Source organism: Acipenser ruthenus, chromosome 30, assembly GCF_902713425.1.
Source record: "Acipenser ruthenus chromosome 30, fAciRut3.2 maternal haplotype, whole genome shotgun sequence".
Lineage (NCBI taxonomy): Eukaryota > Metazoa > Chordata > Actinopteri > Acipenseriformes > Acipenseridae > Acipenser > Acipenser ruthenus.
The window spans coordinates 11,885,775-11,912,446 of record NC_081218.1 but is presented as its reverse complement, the minus strand read 5'-3'; the positions used below and the strand labels follow the sequence as shown (position 1 = coordinate 11,912,446).

General features: G+C 37.6%; 1 protein-coding gene across 5 annotated transcripts; it reads right to left on the bottom strand.

The window, feature by feature from the left end:
* Nucleotides 1-1,016: 1,016 nt before the first annotated feature.
* Nucleotides 1,017-26,019, bottom strand: csf1b (colony stimulating factor 1b (macrophage)). 5 transcript variants are annotated; one of them, XM_059004865.1, is made up of 10 exons: nucleotides 25,738-26,019; nucleotides 21,189-21,302; nucleotides 13,655-13,717; nucleotides 12,978-13,136; nucleotides 11,254-11,437; nucleotides 8,500-9,405; nucleotides 7,633-7,832; nucleotides 6,828-6,874; nucleotides 6,602-6,660; nucleotides 1,017-5,517 (listed from the first exon to the last, which is right to left on the bottom strand). In XM_059004865.1, exons 1-10 carry the CDS (start codon nucleotides 25,777-25,779, stop codon nucleotides 5,501-5,503), a joined length of 1,791 nt encoding a protein of 596 aa, XP_058860848.1. In that variant the 5' UTR covers nucleotides 25,780-26,019; the 3' UTR covers nucleotides 1,017-5,500. The 5 variants fall into 5 exon arrangements, with proteins under 5 accessions (XP_058860848.1, XP_058860847.1, XP_058860846.1 ...); XM_059004864.1 differs by having other exon boundaries at nucleotides 1,017-5,514; nucleotides 12,966-13,136; nucleotides 25,738-26,016; XM_059004863.1 differs by having other exon boundaries at nucleotides 12,966-13,136; nucleotides 25,738-26,015.
* Between the last annotated feature and the right edge of the window lie 653 nt (nucleotides 26,020-26,672).

The window sequence follows — 26,672 nt, the reverse complement described above, 5'->3', positions numbered from 1 at the left end:
GTCTTTGTGACATGTCTATGGCAGGTGACACACCCAGTGTATGGAACAGTACCTGGACACACCTGTACAGTACCTTTGCAATATAATACAGAAGCTTGGATTCTGGCTGACACAATGCTTGGTGTGCACTGCTTTCAGGGGGAATTTGTTTATGTTGCTGAAAGCCAAGAGCAAGCGATCAACCCAGTCTATATTTGACTGCACTTTGGCCCAAAGACCTCGATAAATATGGCCTACTTTTTTTTTTTTTAAATAGCTGCCTCAGAAACAAATCACAGCGCAATTCTGGGCCAGACTGAAGCAATAAAAAATGCTTTCAGTATCCATGACAACCTTTTTTTTTCTCACATATGTAATTGAATAACTCTGGAATGCGTATATTAGCTTCGGATCTGTAAACCAATCTCACTTGCCTCTGCTTTAGTCCATTTCACAATACAGTATATGTGTGTCCTGTGCCTTGTTCTGTCTATTTGTGTCTTCTGTGGTGTACTTCTCCTAGCCACCTTCTTTAGATTTCCTAAATATTTACAAAACTCCCACGAACAGGGGCTCTATGTATCCAATTGGCTTCAAAACCCCTGCGTTGTATTTATGTGGCATGCATGCTTTGCCCAGGTACAGGGCAAAAAGAAGCATGTGGATGAACATTGTGCATTCGTTCAAACTATGTGGGTGTGAAAAGTGGTTTGAAAAGACAGACTGCATCAGCTGGGTACGAGCTCTTTTAAAAAACGCATTAGAATAGACTAAATAAAATATAAAATAATAACCCTGCAAACACCCAAGCATTTTTAAAATGAGAACAGCTACTTTATTTATGTAACTAGATTCCGTTTCTTGAACAAAGCACTTTTTTGTTCTGTCTGGCAACACGTAAAATACAGCCAAAATTTCTGTCTTAGCCTTATGTTTTTGCCTATTGTCATTGATTTGACCCATTGTACTTTATGCATCCAGGGCAGGTCAAACATCAGAAAAAAAATATATCAAGCAAAAAGACAAATACACAGTAGTATAAGCATATGTATGGTTTTTATTGAGTAAAGCAATTGCATTAAATGGCAAACATTTGACAAAAGGCAGGTCTACATTTATGCAAAACGTGAGCTTGGCAGGTCCATACCCTTAATCTAACCTGAAAATGCACATCACATATTTATATTTCGTACTTTAAGTGTAGAGGTTGCAGACAGCGTCCGACAATAGATAATGTGCTGATAGAACCTCTCTGATGAAAACAAAATGAGTGACCTTGACACTGTAGGGTGAATACAACTGTGGGCTATAGTTATATAATATGGGCATGCCTTCTTCCACAATAGACATTTCTGGCCATGAATTATCACACTCCAGGATACAATTTGTGAAAGGGAAACCTCTGATGTTACAAAACTACAGTAAAAAAAAAAAAAAATGGTGAAACACAAAAAGCCAACGGCTAAATTGCTGTTCGGTTTATACACTTACTGGTACCTGGCAATAAGGAACACATATAGACACAAATACAGATGGGTTTTATATTTATATAATTGGTTACACTTCAGTGATTGCTCAGTGATTTTGCTGTACAGTGTTAGTGCTTTGAGATCCTGTAATTACACATGTAATTGAGAAGAAACTACACAACTACTTGTGTAATTAACAACAATAAATGCAAAGTATACTTGAAAGGACAGGATATAACATTGCTATAAATCAGTAGTACCACAAGTGGTCAGAGCATCTTGCACATCTACAGTAATATTCCCCAAACTGAGTTTACTTAAAGTGCCGTCTGTTATTTTCATTTATTTATTTTTGTTATGAATATCTCAGTATTTTACTGTCATTGAATATATTTCTTATATTAAAGAGTAAGTAGCGGGGTTTCGAACAATATAGCGTTCCACGTCCCCACGCGTTGCTACAACTGTTTAAATAACATACCTGTCATTTTTCTTTTCATTGTTAGCATCCTGACAACTTTTTACACTTAGAACGTTAAGCTCTGTTTCAAAGCTCTTTTCAAAATGTCTGCTCTAGTGCACCGGGGTTTGAGATCTGTCCTCTAAATCACTGCAGGAAGAGCGATTGAAAAAATAAAAAGTGTAAATGCTCTGGCTTTTCTGTTCCATATCATATCATGGATTGTTATTGCTGTGTTATCTGTTTGACAATGTGGGCAATAATCCTTACACCGTCACAGAAACAGAGAGTTATAAGTGTAAAAAGTTGTCAGGATGTTAACAATGACAATCTATTTAATCTTTAAACTTCCACTCAAATATCATCTTTAACTGACCATGTATATCACATTAGATGAATCGATATAGGCTGATAAAAGCATTTGCAATTTGTTCATATTAAATTAAAATGTTATAACATATAAAAAGACAGACTCCTCTGACAATGCATACCATTTATTTAAAAATATATATATATTGAAGAGAGTATATGTAAACTAAAGTCTATATTTATGAACAAAGACAACATTTAATTAGCATTTTGCTCCAGTTCAAAACCTGCAATTAATTATTTTTTTAAGAATTAATAAACCTGTGTTGAGGGAGTAATGCATTACACGTACATTACTGTAATGTGATTATATATTTTCAATAGCTTGTAACTGTAATAGTTCCTTTTTCAGAAGGTAACAAAATGTGCTAACACGTTTCATTTTATGTAAAAATAACATAACTACTTTTAGTTACGTGAAAGAAAGGACTGTAATTAATGTACAACATGGAAACCAGAAAACGCATAATCAGTGCAAATCTTGCCAGAAAATGGCATCAGAGGAGAGAGCTAAACATCTCTGTAACTGTATTAGTGCCTTTATTAAAAGCAAATTAAGATTTCTGCATAGGAGGCAATATATCACAACTTTTTGCATTTTTTCAAACTGTATTCCTATGCTATTGTGTGTCCTGTACCTATAAATAAACTCTGCTACTCTGTTGTTGCAACACTAAGATTAAACCCTGCAAAGTACAGCACAGAAAATAAAACGAAATGTGGAGCATCTGTAGAATTTGCTAATAGTTACATTACTTACACAGTAGCAACCAAATAACGACTAATTAGTAATTAAATGTAATAATAAGCCCGTGCCGAGTAATGAGTACAAACAAATACTCATGACAATGTTATACAATGCATGAAATAGGCTCCTAGTTCCTATAGGGCAGTGGTGACTGTCAATCTCAAATCAAGAGAGAGAGAGAGAGAGAGAGAGACAATCCAAGGGGAAAGGGGGTGTGACCATCAGCAGTATGGCTCTCTGAACTAAGCAATGCATCAGGCATTCATCGCTGTCTCAGTGGAGAGAGCACAGCTGCAGTCATTGAATTCTTGCATCACGTTGAAAAAAGGACACGTGTCTTGTAACAGAAAGAGTGGCAACTTGTTGACTTTCATTTATTACCCACGTCTTTTTCGTTTTTTTCTACCGAACGCAACAGTGGGTTTCTGATACACAATGCATGATTTGTACTGGAGAAAACACTTTAGTAAAATTGTCCTACCATTTCTTTAGAAATCAGACATTGTTCATAACATTAATGCTCATTAATAACATCCGAGTAAAAATGACATAAACACTTTAGTCAGGTGGACTGTGTGTTGACAAAAGAACTGAAAAGAAAAAACACTTCAGTCAAAATGTTGTCTTTTATGTTGTGATATAGATATTCCTAGTCGTAATTGAGGTATATCTAAAAAGACTACCCTTTTACCTCTGAAATGGCCATAAAACTGTAATGGTCACTCTGCACAACCAAAAGGCGGTTGCACTGTCCTCCCTAAGGAGATATTACTGGCCCTATTTAATATTGTCAAACAAGTCAACAAGAGTGACAGACAGCAAACGCAGAGACGTCAGAAGGGTCAATTTCACAAACAACCGTTTTACTGTTGTGAACAATAATATCAACAAATGAAAAAAAATGTACAAAACCAAAAACAAATGGGTATAAAACAGAAAAAGAAAAGAAAATGTAGAAAACAGTAATTCCAATAATGATAAGAAAGAATAGATAACTGTAGAGAGCAAGTAAAGATACAGGTAAGTATGTAGGTACAAACAGAAGGCCAAACGGTATCACAAAATAGAAAGGAGTGTAGTGTCCAGAGGGACTTCAATAAATTCACACTAGCAAACACAACACACACTCACACAGAGAAAGACAAAGGCAAATGAAATAATTACAGATGAAAAACAATGACTTATGGGAACAATTACATTTAACAGTCTCTATGGCACTGGTGGGAGAATGACAGGTAGACCCAACAAGTCTATACAAAGTATCAAAATAACAAAGTAAAAAAATCCAACAAACAAAAAGGAATGATCTCACTGAATGATGAAGTCCCGAAATGAGTCCAGTAAACAAAGCAATGATGTTGAATGTAGAAGGTTGAGGAAAAATGGTTGAAAATTGTAAGCTAGTCTGGTTGTGATGGGTTGAATGGTGTGACAGTTGATTAGAAAAAAAAATCAGGAGCCTTAGAAAATGGAGACTGCCACACACAAAAGCAACAAACACTAAAACAGACCTTGAATCTACAGTTAAACTTTAAACAAGCAACAGCGAACAAAAGAAAAGAGTTTAGACAAAGTGCAAAAATGTCCCTGGTCCGCACCAGTTCCAAGTCAGCTGCTAGGCGCCGGCTCTTGACTGAGCTGCTGCACCCAGCAGGAAGGGCTTATCCACAGGAAGGGCCCGGTGCCCGTCCAAAGCATGTCTTGGATGTGTTCCTTGATCACAGCTTTTTTCAGTGGGGACGCCCGATATGCTCGGCCCAGACAGGGACTTTGTCCTTAGCAGAGATGGAATGACTGATGACTATCATTCCTAACTGGACAGTGCAACTGCCTTTCGGTTGTGCAGAGTGACCGTTACAAACCTATACTGTTAATCCACAAGTTAATACGTGTTACTGCAAAAATATGGACATCATTATTCAAAATAACATTGCTTCTGACTCTGGAAAAACAGCTTCTTTCATGGTACACCCAACAGATATTCTTCAAACACTGTCATATCAGATTCAACGCACAGTCAAGGTACGAGAAATGTATTATTCCAGAGGTTAAATCTATTATTCCAGAGATTAAATCTATTAGTCCACAGGTTAAATGGATGAACACACATGTACAGCACCTGCTTTGACATATATATACTGTGTAGTTTATTTAGAAGTGTGGCAAACTCATAATCTGGAGAAACCCAGATGATTTGTTCTTCTTACAGGTTGAAATACTTTAATTTGATGCACATTGGAAGACGGATTTGCCCTCCACTGTGGTAAGTCTTAATTTTTTTCAATAGAGAATCCGGGCCAAGCCATGCGCTTCAAACAATACCAGCCTCATAGTCTTTGCCCCAGTCACCGAGGTCCACACTAATGAATGTATTCCTGTCACGGCTCAGCTGTTGTCCGGGGATTTCTTGGGTTTCCTAAGTTCGCCTGGTGAGAGCAGTCGAGTGAAGCTTGCCAATTCTACTCATCCTGGGGGCTATAGGGCTGAGCCTGCTAAAGGGAAAAAAGCTTTTTTAAGTAAACCTTGAAATCATGATTTAACTGATTTAAAAGGGAGCTATCAAATCCATCAGCATAACAGTATGCTCACTGAAAAGTCCTCCACTGTTTTGCTGTTGACTTTTTGATTCAGGTCCAGTTATCTTGCTACGTCAACATGACATGACATGCTGCAGGTAGTGTAGAGAGCTACTCTGTTTATGGGGTCCGGTTAGATAGGCAACAAGGGTTCATCTTTAGTTTAGGGATCTGCTATAAGTGGTTATATGCAATCTATAAATATGTTATGACATATGTTGTCAACTTATTACAAATAACATTGAATTATAATACACTTTTGAAATATTTTTTTTGCTGTAATGAGGCTTTGTCTTGTGCCAAACTACAAATGTACACACAACCAAACACACACACACACACACAAACACACACACACACACACACACACACACACACACACACACACACACCTCAATCTTATGAGGTCAAAAAAAAGAGATAACTTTGAGGATGATATGGTATAAGTTGTTACATTATTTATCTTGTAATTTAAATAACCTCCTTTCTGGTTATTTAAATGACAAGATAACAGTATTTTAGCACAGCTTCCCTTGTTATTTTAAACAGTGCCAATAATCTGGTTTCTGAGCCTCTCTCTCGCACTTGTCCTCTACTGTCCTTTAGAAAATGAATCACTGGAAGGACATTGCTAGAGTTGTTGTTGTGTGTGTGTGTGTGTGTGTACAAACTTTGTTGGTATGTTAAAAAAAACAAAAATAAACCCAGACTAATACAAATAAAAACAGATTCCAAAAGAAACAGCGTCCTGGCAAAGCCAAAGGAAGAGGTTCCAAACCCAGCTTTCAAAAAAGAAAACAATGATATGCATCTCACCACAGATTAAAACAAAGTGAAATCCATAAAGAAAGAATAAACTAAAGCAACAAATAGGTTTCTGAAGTATTGTTTCAGGCTGGACTCCCGCTCTGCCATTGTATATCATTACACAACTCACGCTGGTTAATTCCTTAAGCATATAAATAGTTATTCTTTGATTAAATAATAAAAACAAACTTACATGGTCTGTTTAAAAATGTAGATTCCTCCATCTCGATATGATGGCTGTGTTGCTTTAACCTGAAATTGGGACAAAATGAATATATTTTTAGGATTACTGCTGTACAACATTATCCCCACTGACCAGAAAAACACACACACACACACGCAAACACGCACACACACACACACACACACACACACACACACACAGATGTATATATCTGAGAAAATAAATGCTATATTACCTTTCATCTTCACTTTGTTCTGGTTTGTGTAGCTTTGCCTCAAGTTTCTGCAGGATAACACAAATAAAATTAATCCAATCAATATTGTACATTCCAATCTTCCTATAAAAACCACCTGGTCACATCCTTAAATGGAAAAGGTCTCTTTGGGCTTTTATAGATCCTGTGGAAAATGCCATGTCCACATTTAAAGATGGATCCAGATGGTGTAAATAGAAGTGCATATAAAACCTGTTTGCTTGGGCTGTTTGGAATGCTTTGTGGCGTGATTGGGGATTTCTAATTTTGAGATACGAGCAGGTTAATAGACTAGTTAGATTAACCAATTAAAACTGTAGCTGCTGCAGCCCTTGGCAATAGCTGTGCTGAGAATTCTAAACAGGCCTAAGGCAGAATGTTGAGGCTGGCCTGGAATTACCTTGCAATGTGTCTCAATGTTCTTGTACAACTTTATTTTATCACCCGGTAAAATGGAATGGGCTATTTGATTAACAGCTAATGAGGTAAAGTTCTACACTGTGTGGTATTTTGTATAAATGATGGCTAGGACCTTTGCTGTTTATTACACCACTGGAAGCCATAGCCCAATTCAAACTTTTAAACAAGAAAGAATTCTAAACAGTTTGTTCTGGAAGCCTTGTGTGAGCCTAGTTTTAATTTGTTTCTTGTTTTTTATTTTATTGGAGTTTTTTTTTTGTTAATTGTTTGTTAACCGAATAGTCTTTGTGAAGACAAACACTTTCATGCTGTATATAAATGCTTCAGACACTATAGTAGTAAGCGTATGAGTCTTTGTCTATATTACCTTTTTCTGTATGAAGCAGTAGAGTGCCAAAATGCCCAGCAGAACTCCGCACACAGTTACCAATATGAATGCCAGCTTGTAATGGTTTTCATCCTCTTGTGTCTCTTTCTGGGGTTCCTTCTCGGACTGTCTGCCTCCCCTCGGACCATCTGAAGGCTGGACCTCTCCTTCACCGTGTCCCAGGATTTTGGATCCATAACCTGCAGGGGGAATTGAGAGGTCAAGGATATCCTGCAAGAGCGTCTTTGTAATTGCTAAGTAAATGGTTAAATCTGAGGGCTCAGAGACTCCTAGACAGTTCTGCCATCAATACAGTTCTGCCTCCTAAGCAGATTTAATAAAAGCGCGTACAGGCTAATGGCACTGGAGTGACCTTCCACTGAGGCCACTCCCCAGTGACGTCGTCTTTGAAATCTATTGCTTTTATTATAGGTATGATTCAGTGCCCAATGGAAAGACACCGACCTTGGCACAGTGTTAATGTAGAGTAAGTTCTTTGTAAACTCTTAGTTCTGGGTTCAAACACAGAGGCGGTACTGTCTTGGGAGCTCTGTAGAGAATATTAATTCACAAAAAAACCCCACTATGAGCGTGTTTTTGTTCCATGCTGAGTCATTATGTGTGTTAGTTGTTTGTACAGCAAGCTTAGAAATATGAGGCAGTGGTTTGGGGTTTGGGAGGCAGTGAGTGAGACATAGTGGTTAGGGCTGAAGTACTGGGATGCATTACTTGAGTGCTGAGCAAGCCACTTGACACAATTTTTAGCCTCATTTCAGATTTAATATTTGGAGTGCAGGCACTGGAAGCTGTGAGATTCATTTCATAAAAGTGGCAAGGATTGTGCTGGTCTAGTAAAAGATACACTACCTGTGTTGATATTTTCATTGTCATCAATCCTGATATATGTTTTTCTGTGACGAAGAACAGATGAAGAAGACACAGGGGAGTCAGACCCTGTGGGTATTGTGCCTGAATCCAGAGTGCTTTGCTCATCTGCAACATCATCTCTGATACCAAGGGGCTCAATGGTAACAGGGGTCCAATCTGCAGATAACTCGCTTTCTGAACTATCAAAGGATCCGTCTACTCTAGGATCTACTGATCTCTTGGCCCTAGGAGAGACAGCTGAGCTTTCAGTGTGCAGGCTGGGAGTAGTGCTGTCAAATGGAGGGATGTAGGTGATCAGGTGCTCCATGGACCTTTTTATGGAAGGCGTAAAGCGTTTTTTCAACAGCGCAGTTGGAAGTTGTTGACCAGACAGGGCCTGGTCAGTAGCTGTATTTTGACTAGGCACTAAAGATTTGCTAAAAGGTTTTGCTGTTTGAGAACCTGGGGAACTTTGGGATACATCACCTTGGACCTCAGAGCTTGTAGGAGTATATTCAGATGCAGGTGAACCAGTATTATCTTCATCTTGTGGATATGGTATACTAGTAAAGGAAGGAGAAGAAGGATTCTTCTTGCTGCTGCTGGTTTGGAAATTATTTGTTATCTTGTTCCAGCTGCTTGTTGAAGCCTCAGAAGTAGTGTCTGTACCAATCATCCTTTGTCTGTGGGATCCTGTCGTGCCAGGGTTTGTTGATGGGATACCCCATCTTTCTCTAGTGCTGGGGCTGCCTGTCTGGGGTTGTGACAGCTTGGTGGAGTAGGGAGTGTTTTGTATGTCAACGGTGGGGTTTGGAAGGTTCTTCCAAAGGTTGGTGGCTGTCGTGGAAGCCCACTGAGCAGCACCACCACCTGTAGTTGGGCAAGAGCACCGACACACGGTCGTACCTACAGGAAATTGGAAAGAAGGAATGTTGTAATCTACCATAGTTTCTGACTGGGCGATTGAATGGCGGTGATAAATGGTTTGGAACACAAGGGGAGAGGAGAGAGAAGGAAATTAAAGGCCAGTCTAGGATACAGTAATTTTAGGATTTTGATTATTCCAGGAGTGAACAGGGATATTATGCAACTACGATCATTTCAACATGTCATTTTCCACATCTGCCAAATGGACATCAAAGGCATGTTAGGTGAGGGATAAGGTGTTGGTAGTGGTGGGGTTGTTTTGGTTTTCATCGTGTTTTATTGACAGATTTCTGGGGATTTATTTAATGGTTTGTTTGTTTTACGACCATTCTGTTGTATAACTCAATTTAATTTAGTTTATTATGGGAGCTGTAATCTAAAACTATATCAAAACTTCCAGGTTCTCAGACTAACACGCCTTCCTGCATTAAGAAAAAAATCTAAACTGAATAATCAGCTGACTGGTGGGGATCTTAATTACAGTTTTGGACATATTCCCAAGAAATGCCAGAAACCTTAAACCAAAGTTTAGCAAAGACTCAACAAGGAAGTGTTTCAAAAATCTCGCTGCATCTAGCATCTTATAACATGTATACAATACGTATTTACACAGAAATCATATTTATCAAAGGAACATAAACACAGTTGACAAACATTTATAACAGTTGAATAAGTAGCTGAACCGGGCTTTAGAGTATCTTGTGCTCAATTTGGCTGCTGTACACCGACTTGAAAGCCCTGCTGTCCTTGACACAGGACAATGCTCGCACTATACAATCCGGAAGAACCCTTTGTCCCTGGATACCACTCCAGTAGGAGTTGAGTTATCATAGATATGACTCTGTTCATCGCCCCTTCAGTAGTTTCATTCTATTAAAATGCAGTATGAGCGGGTTACAACAATTTCATAACAACTGCTGTATTGGTAAAAAGAAAAGGGACAATGTTTAAATAAGTCTGCTCAATTGCAGTGGCAGAACTATAACTGTTCCGCTTCAGAAACGTTATTATCTGCACGCAAGAGTCGTAAGAATAATCTGAAAAGCTTTGTGATGTGATGGAACTAATTTCACGAGAAATTGGGGGGCCCTTTACAGTAGTCTTTGCCACCGCTCTATCTAACGGTACTAACTGTTTTATTTTTTATTTTTTGACACTTTGGCCGGCAATGGGCCCGACAAGAAGTATTGTGTAGAAACTGACACAACCATTCTTTAAAAAAATAAAAATAAAACTTTGGCTCTTTTTCGATACACGAAGGGTTGGCTTATTATCAGAGCGGCAATAAAACACTGGGATTCAGGTATTTGACCCAGCGGTATTCTGGAATTCTCATACGAACTAAAACAGCATTTCAAATAATAATAATAATAATAATAATAATAATAATAATAATAATAATAATAATAATAACAATAATAATAATAATAACACAGAGGATTATCCAGAATTAACACACTGAATACCTTGCTAAAAAGGAGTCCCAGTGTTTCAAGAAGAAAATTGTCCAACAATTTTGGTAACACTTCACATTAAGTGTCTCTAATTACTCTGTATTTACACAGTACTTACTTATTAAATACATGTGTACTTACACATAGTTATTTTCCTACTACGTAAATACACAGTAATAAGATACACAATGTAAAGTGTCACCCAATTTTGATATTGATATTGAATATTTCATCAATAGCTTTTTGTAGCTATAATGTTTAACATGGTAAGGGATCTGAGTGTAGGGTCAGGACATAATGGCTACTATCTTTACAACCTTGTAAAAAACATTTTTTACAACATTAAAACAGTGTTCTTGGTGCACCAGCTTACCTGTGGACAGGGCGCCCTCGGTTGTTGGTTCTGCGACATCCTGTGCATACTGGTCAACACAATTCCAGTTTATTGGCCTGTTTTGTGTCAGCAGCTCCATGTAGAAAGACATCACTTTCCCAATGTGATCTAACACAGCTTGAGGAGAGCCTGCATAGGTCTTCACAAACTTCTCTGGGTCGTCCTTAAAGATTGCACAATAAAAATATAAGACAACATGAATACTAATGGACTGACTGACCAACTAACATAAACTAACCATAGCCATGTTTTACAGCGGAAGCCCCAAAGAACTAACGCAAAGGGCAGACAATGCGTTTCTGAAATCAAAGAAGCAGTGCCCTCATTTCCTCTGTATGGACATGTATGACTTGTTTACAGATGATGCTATAACCCCAGCAGTCAGACATGTGAAACGGTATTACTGTGCCCACAGTATTGCATTCTAGAGCGTGGGCACAATGAACATCTACTGATGATTAGATTACTCTTTATCTGATTGGCAGAAAGGATCTGTGATATTTATAATTTCAGATAATGGTGCTGCATTTCATGATGATTTGGGCTTGTATGAATTTCCTACATGCAATTCACATAAAAAAATTACCCAGATGAAAAACTAAAGTTAATGATAAGAATAAGGGAGTTTGGAGCGCAGGATTAAGTTAATAGCTAACACTTTACATCGTCTCTAATTACTGTGTATTTACATTGTAGTTACTTAGTAAATACATGTGTACTTATACAATTACAGTGTTATTATGGATAGTTACATCTTTATTATTATGGTGTACATCTTTTTTGCATGCTATAACTCTAATCCTAACCCTAACTCTAAAACTAACCAAACCTTTTCTGCTTCAATTGTGTACTTACATATATCATGCAAAAGATGTACACATTAAATACATTGTAACTATGCATAATAACATTGTAATTGTATAAGTACACATGTATTTACTAAGTAACTACAATGTAAATACACAGTAATTAGAGAAACTTAATGTAAAGTGTTACCAGTTAATCATTTTCAAAAAGTCTAATTCTGCATTTGTTTTTGTTTTTCAACTGAAAGACACATGCTTTGGTTCTCCAAGGGCCCTACATATTCCTGAAGTCATTAGCATGCATCGTCATCAACTGAATAATTAATTGCGTTCACGTCTATCGTTTCATTTTCTTTATTGAATTCAAAGGAATTACGTAGTTCAGAGATCAGATAAAAAAAAGGAGTTCAATACCAAGAAGTTCAAAACATATGCGTTTGACTTCAAAGGGGGTCTGCTCCTTATTCAATTAGACAGATTCAATTACAGACATCAGAAAACATTGTGCATTGGCTTGAGCCTCCAGATTGTCATCACATTTTAAAGTTCCATTCCTGGAACTTAAACAACACTGTCTATTTTAAAGATATGAAGAATACCTCTGTCCAAAAATATATACCCCTAAAAAAGGAGTTGATGCAATATAGGTGGATTCCCTGGTACTATAATACAGTACAGCTGTGAATAGTCCTGGCTGATCAAATTAACCCCTCAATGAAAGTACTTTTTTTTACATTACAGGCAAATTTGATTAATCGCAAACTACAAAAAAAAGAGGAAATCAGTTAAAGCTAAGTTGTGCATTTAATCGAATACAATTCCTGGTTAAAGTACAAAAATACAAAGTGATTATTCGAGCATGAAAAGCAAACATACTGTACATACCTCCACACTCACATTGACTTCGGGTATGCATTTAGTCCTGTAGATGTTTTTCACCAGTGTTTTTAACTGGTCCACATATTTAAAATTGACCGAACTCTTGTGATAATTGAAGTGTTTCGTCAGAACGTCCAGGACTTTGGGGAAGGCAGCTTTGACGTAGCAGGTTTTACTCTGAAGCAGGTTGGAAACAAACAGATGGTATTATTGAAAAAAGATAAACCTAATTAGACAAATGTGTTGAAAAGAAAGCCAGTAATAACATGAAAAGACATGCTGACATGCTGACATGTGCTAGAAAGTTTGTCTGAATTCCTTTTGCTTCTTCTTAGTACTGCACATCTTATATAAAGCTATGGATATAATTAGTCAAATGTTAGAATGCATGCACTGTATTATCATGGAACTGTTAGATGGAAAGTCAAACAATACCAGTTCAGATATTTTTTATATTCTTATTTCTTGTACTGTTTAATAACTAATATAGCTTGTCTTGTCTAAAGTTTCACCGGTTTTCAATATATTATTTAAAGGCACCGTGATTGCAAAATATGATGTAATATAAAATGTTATATTTAAATAGAAGACTAGATAAGTAGTGAATCAATTTAAAATAAGTACCATGTATGCATGGAGCTTTATACTGTGCATATATGGAAGTACACAATTACACATAAATAAAACTCACATACCAAAGATCCTTGATCTATAAACGTGTAATCGATTGAAAAGCCATTTTCAAGTTGGTTTACAATCTATAAAGGAGGAAAAAAGAAAGAAAGTGTGTTTAATTGGTGGGTGCATCCCAGTCAAGGAATGTCAAAGACTACAGTAGAGCAGGCTTATTTACTGTGCTGGTAAGCAGACAGGGCATTCATGCACCATTATAGCATGGATATTTAACCATTTTCTATCTACCCTAACCCTAACACCTCCCCACATTGCTTGAGTCTGCTTCCACTTTAGTTTCCTTTTCTTTTTTGTTTTTTTAACGTGTATTTCTAACGCGGCCCTGCAGGTGCAGTAGAATGAATGAATGAACTCCTTGAACTTAGTTCATTCACCAATTTAATTAACTTTCCATTTTCCTTATTCAGTTAATTACTACAGTACTCCTTGTTCATAATTACATCAACTCATGCAATTAGTTCATGAAAATTTCCCATTGATAGATATATATATATCCTAGATTAAGTCCAGAAGGCAATGATCTGGTTGATTAATGACTCAGGAAGATCATGATTAACTTTAGAAAAAAGGAAAAAAAAATCGCAACTTCCCGTGTTCCTCCAGCATTAATCTTTAAACCCTGAACCCGGTAGCATTAGTTTTCTTTTATGCATCAAACAAAACCTCTGCATGCAGTGGGCATGTGCTGCCTGATAATTGATCTAAAGATACTCGGGATACTGAACTGTTATCACAGCCATCTAGCTGATATTGCCCACTGGCTATTATTGTTGCATTATAATAAGTATCATGGGGTAGATCATTTACGCACTGATAAGGAATATTGGCGTGGTTAAGTTATGACTTATTGAATTAAGTCAAACATTGACATTACAGTAGTACAGTGCCTTGCGAAAGTATTCGGCCCCCTTGAACTTTGCGACCTTTTGCCACATTTCAGGCTTCAAACATAAAGATATGAAACTGTAATTTTTTGTGAAGAATCAACAACAAGTGGGACACAATCATGAAGTGGAACGAAATTTATTGGATATTTCAAACTTTTTTAACAAATTAAAAACTGAAAAATTGGGCGTGCAAAATTATTCAGCCCCTTTACTTTCAGTGCAGCAAACTCTCTCCAGAAGTTCAGTGAGGATCTCTGAATGATCCAATGTTGACCTAAATGACTAATGATGATAAATAGAATCCACCTGTGTGTGATCAAGTCTCCGTATAAATGCACCTGCACTGTGATAGTCTCAGAGGTCCGTTTAAAGCGCAGAGAGCATCATGAAGAACAAGGAACACACCAGGCAGGTCCGAGATACTGTTGTGGAGAAGTTTAAAGCCGGATTTGGATACAAAAAGAGTTCCCAAGCTTTAAACATCCCAAGGAGCACTGTGCAAGCGATAATATTGAAATGGAAGGAGTATCAGACCACTGCAAATCTACCAAGACCTGGCCGTCCCTCTAAACTTTCAGCTCATACAAGGAGAAGACTGATCAGAGATGCAGCCAAGAGGCCCATGATCACTCTGGATGAACTGCAGAGATCTACAGCTGAGGTGGGAGACTCTGTCCATAGGACAACAATCAGTCGTATACTGCACAAATCTGGCCTTTATGGAAGAGTGGCAAGAAGAAAGCCATTTCTTAAAGATATCCATAAAAAGTGTCGTTTACAGTTTGCCACAAGCCACCTGGGAGACACACCAAACATGTGGAAGAAGGTGCTCTGGTCAGATGAAACCAAAATCAAACTTTTTGGCAACAATGCAAAACGTTATGTTTGGCGTAAAAGCAACACAGCTCATCACCCTGAACACACCATCCCCACTGTCAAACATGGTGGTGGCAGCATCATGGTTTGGGCCTGCTTTTCTTCAGCAGGGACAGGGAAGATGGTTAAAATTGATGGGAAGATGGATGGAGCCAAATACAGGACCATTCTGGAAGAAAACCTGATGGAGTCTGCAAAAGACCTGAGACTGGGATGGAGATTTGTCTTCCAACAAGACAATGATCCAAAACATAAAGCAAAATCTACAATGGAATGGTTCACAAATAAACATATCCAGGTGTTAGAATGGCCAAGTCAAAGTCCAGACCTGAATCCAATCGAGAATCTGTGGAAAGAACTGAAAACTGCTGTTCACAAATGCTCTCCATCCAACCTCACTGAGCTCGAGCTGTTTTGCAAGGAGGAATGGGCAAAAATTTCAGTCTCTCGATGTGCAAAACTGATAGAGACATACCCCAAGCGACTTACAGCTGTAATCGCAGCAAAAAGTGGCGCTACAAAGTATTAACTTAAGGGGGCTGAATAATTTTGCACGCCCAATTTTTCAGTTTTTTATTTGTTAAAAAAGTTTGAAATATCCAATAAATTTCGTTCCACTTCATGATTGTGTCCCACTTGTTGTTGATTCTTCACAAAAAATTACAGTTTCATATCTTTATGTTTGAAGCCTGAAATGTGGCAAAAGGTCGCAAAGTTCAAGGGGGCCGAATACTTTCGCAAGGCACTGTACTTCCTGAAACACATCAAATGACATTCATCTTCATATCACGTGTCATAGAAATGGCCTACTGGTAGTTTGAATTTAGCAAACGAGTGCTTCATGCACATTTAAGAATATTCTAAAAAAAATATGCCAAAAAAGGGTTTTATGTTTGAATTTTTCAACAAAATGTGTCTAGCTCTGGTACAATTCTTACTAAATCTTAAACCACAATTCTTATCAAGTACTCACCCCTAGCATTAAAACCCTGATGGCAGGCCCTATATGTAGTAACACTGAAAGAAGACACTAAGAAAGAATTGTAGTTTGTCATAGAATTGTATATGTTTTAAATGGATACAGTAGTTAACAAACCTGTTCCCTTTTAAGTGCTCACATAATTTACAGCACAAGTGCAGTACAAACGCTTTACAGAAACACTGTGGGCTAAACAAGATCAATTTCAAGTTTAATATTAAGATCTAAGATATAATTTACGAAAGTGTACTGATTCACAGAGCAGAACCAGATACAAAGACAGACAGCAATCCTGCTCCTTTCAATAAGCATTTACAAGGTAAAAAAAAAAGAACACATTCTCTATGTGTTAAACCCTACGACACCTTTTCTTCCATATCTTTTTTTCTGGCACCAGCATGCAGCTGTCCTATCTTTTGGTGTGTGTTTGTTGGTTTATTTATTAGTTATTCTAGAAGATGCTTCTACACACACAGAGAGCTCACTGCCCTCAACATCTGATTTGTTTCAAGTCCAAACATCCTATCACCCTATTAAATGTGCAATGTGTTAAAGGAAAACATGCCAGCTGAAATGTTTCCAACTAGATTAACTTCAGACTTTTTAAATGACCTCTCGCTTTACTTCTTTCTATTTTTAATAGTAGATGATGATGATGTATCCTGTATAACAGCTAGGGCAAAACATGATTTTTTTTAAAGAAAAAAAAAAAGATTTCATGCTGCTACTTTGGAACATCAAAGCATGTTCCCTTTTCGTCTAGTATCGTGTTTTTTTTTTTCCGTGACTCGATCTGTAGAAAACAAGATAATGCATTTCATATGGCTCTCCTTTGGAGACAAAAAATACAAAATAGAATATTTGCACAACAAATTTAAAGTTTTGCAAACCGAACGTTCTTAAACCAAGAATGTAGTACAACACACAAAAAATATCCATAGTTTTTACTGGTCATTGAAAAGGCGTTTGATCCATGACAGACAATTGGGTGGAATAAACAAAACTAGATAACGTCAAGCACTAGCATGTGATTTAATGACATTATTGAATTAAATGACTGCCTGCAAACACACACAACTAACATCTTCACCAGAGAGTACAAGCCTTGGTTATTGCACCTTTAAGCACACACACATGAGTCAGGAATGTTCAGACTGGCTTAAACTCCCACCAAAATGATCAGCATTCCTGCTGTACTTCAGATCCTAACACAGTCAGGGTCGGTGTGCATGTTAATGTCAAAGTGATGGAGGGAGTGCGAGGCAGTGATGAATAGTATCTGAGGACAGCAAGTCTAGTAAGAAGACAATTGATTTTCGGAGCTCAAGTAAGTTTACCATCAGAACTGCTTTACCCCCCCTCATTGTCTACTTATAACATCACTCATACAAACTTAACACAGGAAATTGGCTACATTCTCTTGAAGGCTAATATTAGGGAACTAGTCACTGCAATAAAACAATATAAAATGTTCTATTTTGTATTTTGTGGTCAGGGACTGGGCATGTCAGGACTGCCCAGTCCCTGACCACATTCCGGCGCCTCCTTAAGACTCACCTCTTCAAACAGCACCTGTAGAACTCCTCTGTTTGTATCCTGGGACACTATCACCCTTCATTTAAATGTGCATTATTTTGCTCTTATCTGCCCCCTATTTTACTGCATTTAATCCTGTACTTCAGAATACTGTAATCTGCCAAGTGTTTAACCTGTAGTATTTTGTATTTAATCATATCCTCATGTAACTATCACTATTTAATCATATCCTGATTATATCCTGAATATTATCTGCTGTATTATTGAATTGTGGTTTGTCACACTTGAACAAAAGTTATTGAATTTTTTGCTCTTATTGTATTACTTGTATTGTAACACTTGAAATATATTTGCTTACGATTGTAAGTCGCCCTGGATAAGGGCGTCTGCTAAGAAATAAATAATAATAATAATAATAATAATATTGCTGCAATCCAGCAGATTGTCTCATAAAAATTGCAGTATCTGGCTTGTTGAGTGTATAATAGCCTCTGTTACTCAGTACGTATCATTGGAAAGTTTCCAGCATGGTCTGTTAATGCGCCTGGATCACTCAGACTTTTTTGGCAGCACTGTGGAGTAGTGGTTAGGGCTCTGGACTCTTGACTGGAGGGTCGTGGGTTAAATCCCAGGTGGGGGGACACTGTTGCTGTACCCTTGAGCAAGGTACTTTACCTAGATTGCTCCAGTAAAAACCCAGCTGTATAAAATGGTAATTGTATGTAAAAATAATGTGTAAAAAAACAATGTAATTGTATGTAAAAAATAATGTGATATCTTTTAACAATTGTAAGTCGCCTTGGATAAGGGCGTCTGCTAAGAAATAAATAATAATAATAACAATAATTTCACCTTGTTAGGTGATCCTGAACTGTTCTACTAAGCATTTCTGTGCTGTGAATAGCGAGTTAGGAAGGAAAACCAACTGGTCAGGAGTGTAGTTGAAAACTCCCCACACTGGGTTCTCACCTCCAAGGCTTAGCAGCTTGCTAACATGTGTTGCTTAGATTCAGCAGGTGAAAAGAATGGATTTGCTCAGCTGGGGAACTGTCAATCATCCAGATCCGTAAGTGGATGGTACGAACCATAGTGAGTAACTGGCAACAGACACACCCAGTTTAATGTGGGAGTAGTTTTTGGATTCTCCTTCGAAATTAGTAAAATGAAAACAAAGCATAAACTTCAGTTTGGACACAGAATCACGACTCCCTTTCCTGCACTTTCGCTGCAAATATAACTAGCATACTTATAATAAGTTATTATTTTACTTGTATAATGATAGAGACCCCATGCTGGACCTGCCCCACGCCTCTGTGAAACGCAGGAGAGTGTCTGCACCTGCACCTTTGACTTTTGAACTGGCAGGTGAACTGCATCTCTTCCAAACAACATCATTGGTTTCTTCCTATAATATGCAACACTTGCCAGAGCCAATTGCAGAGGTAGATGAGGCTTCTTCAGAGTCAAAGGCAACACAAGGCAGACAGCGCTGTGCTTATTGCAGTCAAACTGAAGGGAAGCGAGTCAAAACACCTTGCAAGTGTAAAAAATGCCATCTGCCTCTGTGCATAGTTGTTGACAAGAATTATTTTTCTAGATGGCACAGAAAATAGGTATTTGTGTTACAAGCACTTAAGTATATAGTTATTTATTTCTTGTTATTTATTTTGTTACTAAAAGACACTTTTGGTTAAAAAAAATCAGAAAATCACTAACAATGTTCGACCACTCATATTTTGGTCATTTTTTGTGCTATTGGGCTGAAATTTCGTATGCAGCTTCACAACATATTGGACTTTCATTCCAGTTTGTCAGGAGCCTTCGATATACATGTTCGTATGGTTTATAACCCAATAAAGTGTTAATTTTTGTAAATGGGTTTCTTTTTTTTTTTGTTGCATTTTTTCAACTGTGAGGGTCTCTGAAGCATTATTATTCCAGTTAACTTCATAATATATTAAATCATTTTGTACTTTAAATTTTGCTATAAAGATCACGCTTCTAGGACATACAAAATGTGTTTTATACAGGGGAAAAGACAATGTGGTTAAAACAGGCGAAAATTGCTTGGATTGTATAGGGTTATTAGAACTATTTAACTGAAGAAGACCGTTTTGTCAAAACGTTGTTTGCCTGAAATAACTTTGTTTAGTTGTTATGATTGGTTGTTTGACATTATGAATTATGAACTGTTTAAAGCCCGCATGTTCTTCTCTTTTATTGAAATCCTCATAACAGAACAGCAGTATATGCCAAGGCAGCACTAATATGCTTGTTAGGGCAGCCTGTGGAGTATGACATGACCTGGCATGTTCTCTTCACACTCCCTCCTTGGTCTTCAACGCTAAGAAAACTCAGGTTGTTTTTCGAGCAGGAGACCCACCCATTATATTATATATACTACTGAAAAAAATTGTAATTATTTAAGAATAACTATACATGCTACCATTGAGTGTTTTATGGTTACGTATGAAAGACCTGCCCAGTAATGAGGCACATCATTGGTGTAAACCTTTGGCCTACAGACCCATACCAGTCAAGAAAGACAGGAACTTATTGAGGAGTAAAAAAAAAAATAAGGATCTGGTTGAAACAAACGAATTCAATGGAGGTCAAGAGAGCAAATACGGCAGGGTTACATCAATTACGTCTGTGACCTGCTTCTCTGTCTCTATCTTGTTAGTGGCTTCTATTGGGGATGGAGGAGGAGGTCATGGGTAGAATGTTGTCATATACTGTCTACTATGAAAAGTATGGCCATCTTTGAAGATGCAGCAATAAAAATCATCCAAGATTCAGGAATAATGCGAGGTACTCTAATACCTCATGAAGATGGGGAGATTAAGATATTGCTAAAACTTGTAAATGTGATATAAATGCCCTTATTCTTTCCACCCTGTCTCTTGATAATGCTTGGTGAATTTACAGTCTGGTAAAGGTCAGTCACTGCATGCATAACCTGCAGCTCACCATGTTGTATTATGGATGACTTTGTTTCTTCAGTATTGGGTGAATGATTCAGGGGCCAGTTTTACAAAGCACTGCTAGCACTTAGCAGACTGATAGCTAGCAAGCTATCTTATTTTTATTTGGTTTAATTCTAAGCTAGAAAGTTTCGTTGAAATTCAGTCAGTCAGTCTATATGAATAAAATATAAATGTGTTATTCTCTTTCTATGAAAGTGAATTGGATATAGCAGACTGCTACCCAGAACTGCTTTGTGAAACTAGCCTCAGGGTCGCTAGCTGATTGCCTTACCAGAGTGTTGACGGTTTGGATATGGTCCTTCGTCACCGAGTGTCTGCATGAACCAGAGCCATCCCCAGAGGCCAGGTGGAAACACAGGAGGACCAAAAAGCACAGCTGCCTAGCCTGAAGCCAAACAAATAAAAGAGCAAGATGAGGACAACATTTCAATAAATATTTATTCATTTTAGTTACTAAAGTTATGATTTCTAAGGTAAAACTATAAGAAAAAAAGTCAGGTGGACACGTATTTTGGCACGTGCCTTCTTTAGTGTACCTCCTATAGTTTTACATTAGAATTCGGTTTTCATGATAATTGAAGTGCCTGTGCATGTGGATGTGCAGTATGGACAGTTTTCTGTTCTGGCTCTGGTTCACAGTCTAATGGCTGAGGTGTAGCTGGCCATCAGGGTGCTAACTATTTGTATTGCATGACATTAGAGTGCAAAGTTCAATTGCATTGAACTGGATTTTAAACTGTATTACAAGGATACAGCAGCTTTATGGTTCCCTGCCAATACGCAGTGATATCTATATTACACCTCAGTTATTATAAAGAATGAAAGTGACCTGGCTGTGCCCTACGAAAAACAAAACAAACCCAGTTAAAGCAACAGCAGAGCATGCCCTCCAGCACTATGCAATCAACCATATTTCGCCTGATTACATATTGTAAGAAGGTGAAATCGTATGTGCAAACAGAATCACATTGACATCAAGACAACATGCAAAATGCATGTAGCCACATGTAGGCTGGCACTATAGCATCAGACATCAACTGGATTACATCCTGTTTGGGCTGGCTGCAGACCCACCAGCATTCTCCCTTCATGAAGCGTACTGTAGTGTGCATTGTAGTGTGTCATTCAATACATGCAGCATTAGGAAATCAAAAACAGGATCTGTGCTTATTGCTATGTCCCATAATTAACGGTGAGCGATAATGACAACTATAAAAACACATCTTGAAGTAGATAGCTGCTGCTGGCTTCCTGAATTTCAAATGACTGCTCCCATAAGTGACTTAATTGTTTTACAAGGTTGAATGATTTTATGTTAATGGTGCCCTCAATGCGTTGGAAACGTTGCTAGTAAACGGTGGGTAACCACATGTCTTAGTTTGCAATGCTACCCACAGGAAAGGTCAGTTCCCCATAACCATCAGCCCTTTTTTACATAGATTCTACTGCTGCAGCCCCCTTAGTTTCAGTCTTTTTTTCGGCCTCCCCGTTAGAGGTATAGAGAAGCATATTAAAAACACTGCTGAGCATGGGGAGCAAAAGGAAAATAACTGTGCAGAAGTACCATGATCAAATGTTATAAGGGTCAGTGCTGTTCATTTTATTCAGTTGTACAGTAGTGAGCTGCTGTAAGGATCGATTTGTGTTTCATGTACTGTTAAACTCACCCCAGTGTTTTCAGAATGAACAGCTAAGATTTGATATGAGAGCCGTCACAAGTTTTTGTAATACGCTGAAAGGGGTTCCATTCAACAACAGAAAATATTGGAGCCAAGCATCTGATGCCGTGCCAGTAAAATGAAGTTATTAAACTCAGATTCAAGAGCTGATTTTTATTTATTTATTTTATATATACAAGTGGAAAACAGTAATGCGAGATGAACTAGCTTCTCTCTCCAAGGCAAAGACATGTAATATGTTTCAAAGCTACAAAATGATTTCATGTTCAATCCACTTGTAGTGTTAGAAAATGACTTTTTACGTCTTTGACGATACAAAGTTTAGGGTAGTATTATTCAACAAAAAATACACATTTGTACATTTAAGATTACAAATCTGTAGGGGAAAAGCGCAGGTCAGAAATTCATAAATTACAAAACGTTACGATGAGAGAAACCTGTCTTGCCTTCAGTTTTAACTTGAAGAAGACTGTTCTGATCTCAAGTGCATTTGATATATTCATATTCAGCTGATCCTAAATTGGAAATCCCATTAAATAAAATTAAAAAAAAACTGTGAAAATACTTTTAACAAGTTTCTATCTGAGGCTGATGCATTCTTATCTTACAGTGTACTGACGCTCAGTAGATATAAGTCACAAAAAGTACCACACAGCCGTTTGTATTGTTCGTGGCCGTGGTGGCTATTGGTAAATGAAAGCCAGACAGCTCATTCATTAACAGGTTAAAAGGAGAAGTATCAAAATGTCCTCCACACCTTACCCTCTAGTGCTGCTAAGGAACACTACTTCACTTTAGGAAAGCTGCATTTATTTTTTGCTAAACGCTTTTCAGTACAGAAAGGGATGGTGATTCACTTCCCTCACAGTAAAAAGAAAACATTGTTCAATGACAATGAAGACCTCATTGATGACTAATAGTTAAAGGCATGCGTCCCACACTTAACCGTACAGTATATGCAGCTGTAATACTTTTCCATACAAATAGCCCTTTGTGGTAATTACTTTCAGTTATGCTCGTCCCTTTTCACTGCAAGCAAATAGTTATATACCTTTTGTGCTGTACCATACTGCAAACTGTGTGTGCCATTGTAATGTCAGCAACCTGCCACAATTACAAAAGACATAGTTTTGCCCAGCCTCCAGCAAACTCGGTTCAGTCTTTCCAGGATTACATACCTATGTCACTTGTAAGTTCGTTCCAGCAAAGGGCAAGCTTCAAGGCAAGTTTTTTTTAATGTTTTATTAATATTCTTTCATATGTGAGAAAGTACCCATTAAAGTGTCAAAACTAGAACTGAACCGCCCCGATGTTTCATAAACCCGTCCATAAAAATCTTAGGGCGATAAAAACGAAGTGTTATAAAAAAAATAGCACAAGCTTCGGAAGTGATATAGACAAGAATGGACTAGAACAGAAAGATGTGCTGAAATATGGCCAAACCATGGAAAACTGCAGCAAATGCATGAAACCTTACACATTGGGCATGCTAAACTAATACATGCAGTTTGCAATAAAAACAGTCCCCTTAGTTAATATACTATTACAATTCTTATGCTTATAGTACCGGTGTATGCCCAGAAAGTGGTACAACATCAGAATGTGGTATGTATACCAAAATGTGACCAGTGTAATGTCAGAAAATGGTATTTTGTCAAAAAGAGGTACTTTATATTTCAAGTATTTAATGCATCGGCCAGTTTGTGCGCCGGTTCTATATACGCTCCTTGCAAAAGAGCTGGCTCTTTTGTACAGCGGTATCGGCGCTATGCTTTAGTGCGAGAGGACCCGGGTTCTCCTGTGGTTTTTGTGTGCATGCATTTTTTTTTTTTTTTTACATTTTGCCACAATCTGCAATTCAAGTCCTCTCAATATCTTAGCTGTAATACAGCTTAACTATATACAGCTTACGATTGTACGACTGCTAAGAAATCAATAATAATAATATACCGCGAACAAGCCTCCATTCGGGTTTGAAGTATTCAGAACGAATCGATGCTAGATATACGAGTCAGGAAGGAGGGACATTGCCTAGCTGCACTGGGAAAGGTAGTTTTTTTTTATGTGTTAGGTTTTTGTTTTTTTAAGTCGGAAATTCGTGATGAAGTCAACGTGAACCGAGCAACCATTTCCAGTGTTTTCCCGGCGTTTATTACATACCGATTTAATTTTTTATTTTATTTTTTGTATTGGTGGTGTTTTATCGGTTAAAACCGAAAATCAGAAACGCTAATCATATTATTCTAGTCATTTATATTGTATGTAGTATTGTGTATGTGTATAAATATGTGCATTATGAAAGCATATATTAAAAAATAACATTAAAATATAAAGTTGTACGCTAAGGGTACGCAGACAGTTGACAGGTCTGGAAGGGGTTACGTGATAATCTAAAGTTTGAGAACCGCTGAGCTAGATAATACAGTTCTGAGATAAAATAGTGTTTGTAATACCTCGTCATATAAGAATGTACAGTTGACCCTGGCTCTAATGGTATACGAGAGCCATTTACTGCGGCAAAGTGCCATTAGTTTTTCATTAGTGAAGTCTAGTGGATATATTTTGTAGTGTTAGGATGAACACAGGATTTTCATCTTCAGATATTGGCTCATAATTTAAATATTCGGATATTTGTATGTATTGAAAAAGTAATAAAAGTCATTATATTTTGCTCAGAACGCAGGCACAGACTGCACAGCAGTAGGGTAGGGGGGCGTGGCCCATGTGTGTGCCTTTATTTAACAGCAAGACGTTACACAATATATAACACGTTAAAGTAATATATATATATATATATATATATATATATATATATATATATATATATATATATATATATATCCTAGGCGTAAAGAATGTGTTGTGTAGGCATTACCTTACCCCAGCGAATTAACTACAAAACAAATGATGCAGTTGACACGGCGTTTTATTTATTTTTTTCGTCGCAGTAAACAGTGGCCATAGACACGTTTTCATGAAGTAATAACATGACGTTTACTTGCGCCTTTTTTGTAGCTGAACAAGCAAACGAAAACTGAAATTTAACTTTAAACGCTTCAAATAAAACAAACGTGGAAACGGCGTTGTAAAATGAAGGGGCAACAGATAAAATAGTTACAGATAAGTGAGCTGCGTGCTTACCTTGGCTTTGTACAAAGCGTGAGCTGCTTTCTGTGTGTTCATCTGGCTTGTCTATGCAAATAGAGAATAGCAAAGTCCACTGTTTGATGCATTGGAGCAGGTTTCTTTTCTTCTGTACGTTTTTCCCCCCTTGTTCTTGTGCTTGTTTTTGTCCCAGTATAGAAGTGACAAGAGGGTATCTGTGCGCTGACCTGTTTATCGCTTTCCTTTTCTGATTGTGCCAGATGCCTTGCTACGCGCTCTACTGCCAACGTTCTGTGAGCCTGCGCTTTTTAAGACCTCCTTCACTCGTGGTTTACAGGAAATTACTCTTCTGGCTCAGCTTCAAGCTTTGTGATTTTGCCTACCAGGATTTAGCAACTAAACTGATTTCACTGTTTTGGGGGTTTTTTTGTTTGTTTGTTTTTGTTTTCTTTTTCTTAATGTATTTAATTACGTGTAGCTTTAAAAATAATTTAGTACCTATGCAACGTTTTACTGCACCACTGAAACCTAACATCCACCTGTGTCTGTGTCTGTTTGTCTGTCTGTCTATCTTTATGTCTGTCTGTCTTTATGTCTGTCTGTCCACATGGACCATACAGCACAGGGATGTAGGCAGTCCCTATTAAAGCTAGCAGCACCTCCCTGTCTGTCTGACTGGGAAAGCACAGCATGGAAAGATCTGAAAGTTGATCCCCTCTCATCCAGTCAACAGAGCAGGTGCAGTTATAGTAGCTTCAGGGCTAGACTCAGATTTGTACCAGACTGTAAAAAGTAAGAATTTATAATAGACATAATGGCCTCCGCATTATGGTTCTTGGGTGAGCAACAAGGTTCAGTCTTCTAAAAGTTCAGAAACGTTTTTATCAACAGACTTTTCTTTATGAGGGCAGGACATGGTGCTGATTCGTTATACATGCCTACACTTACAACTGGAGGAAGATCTGTCTACG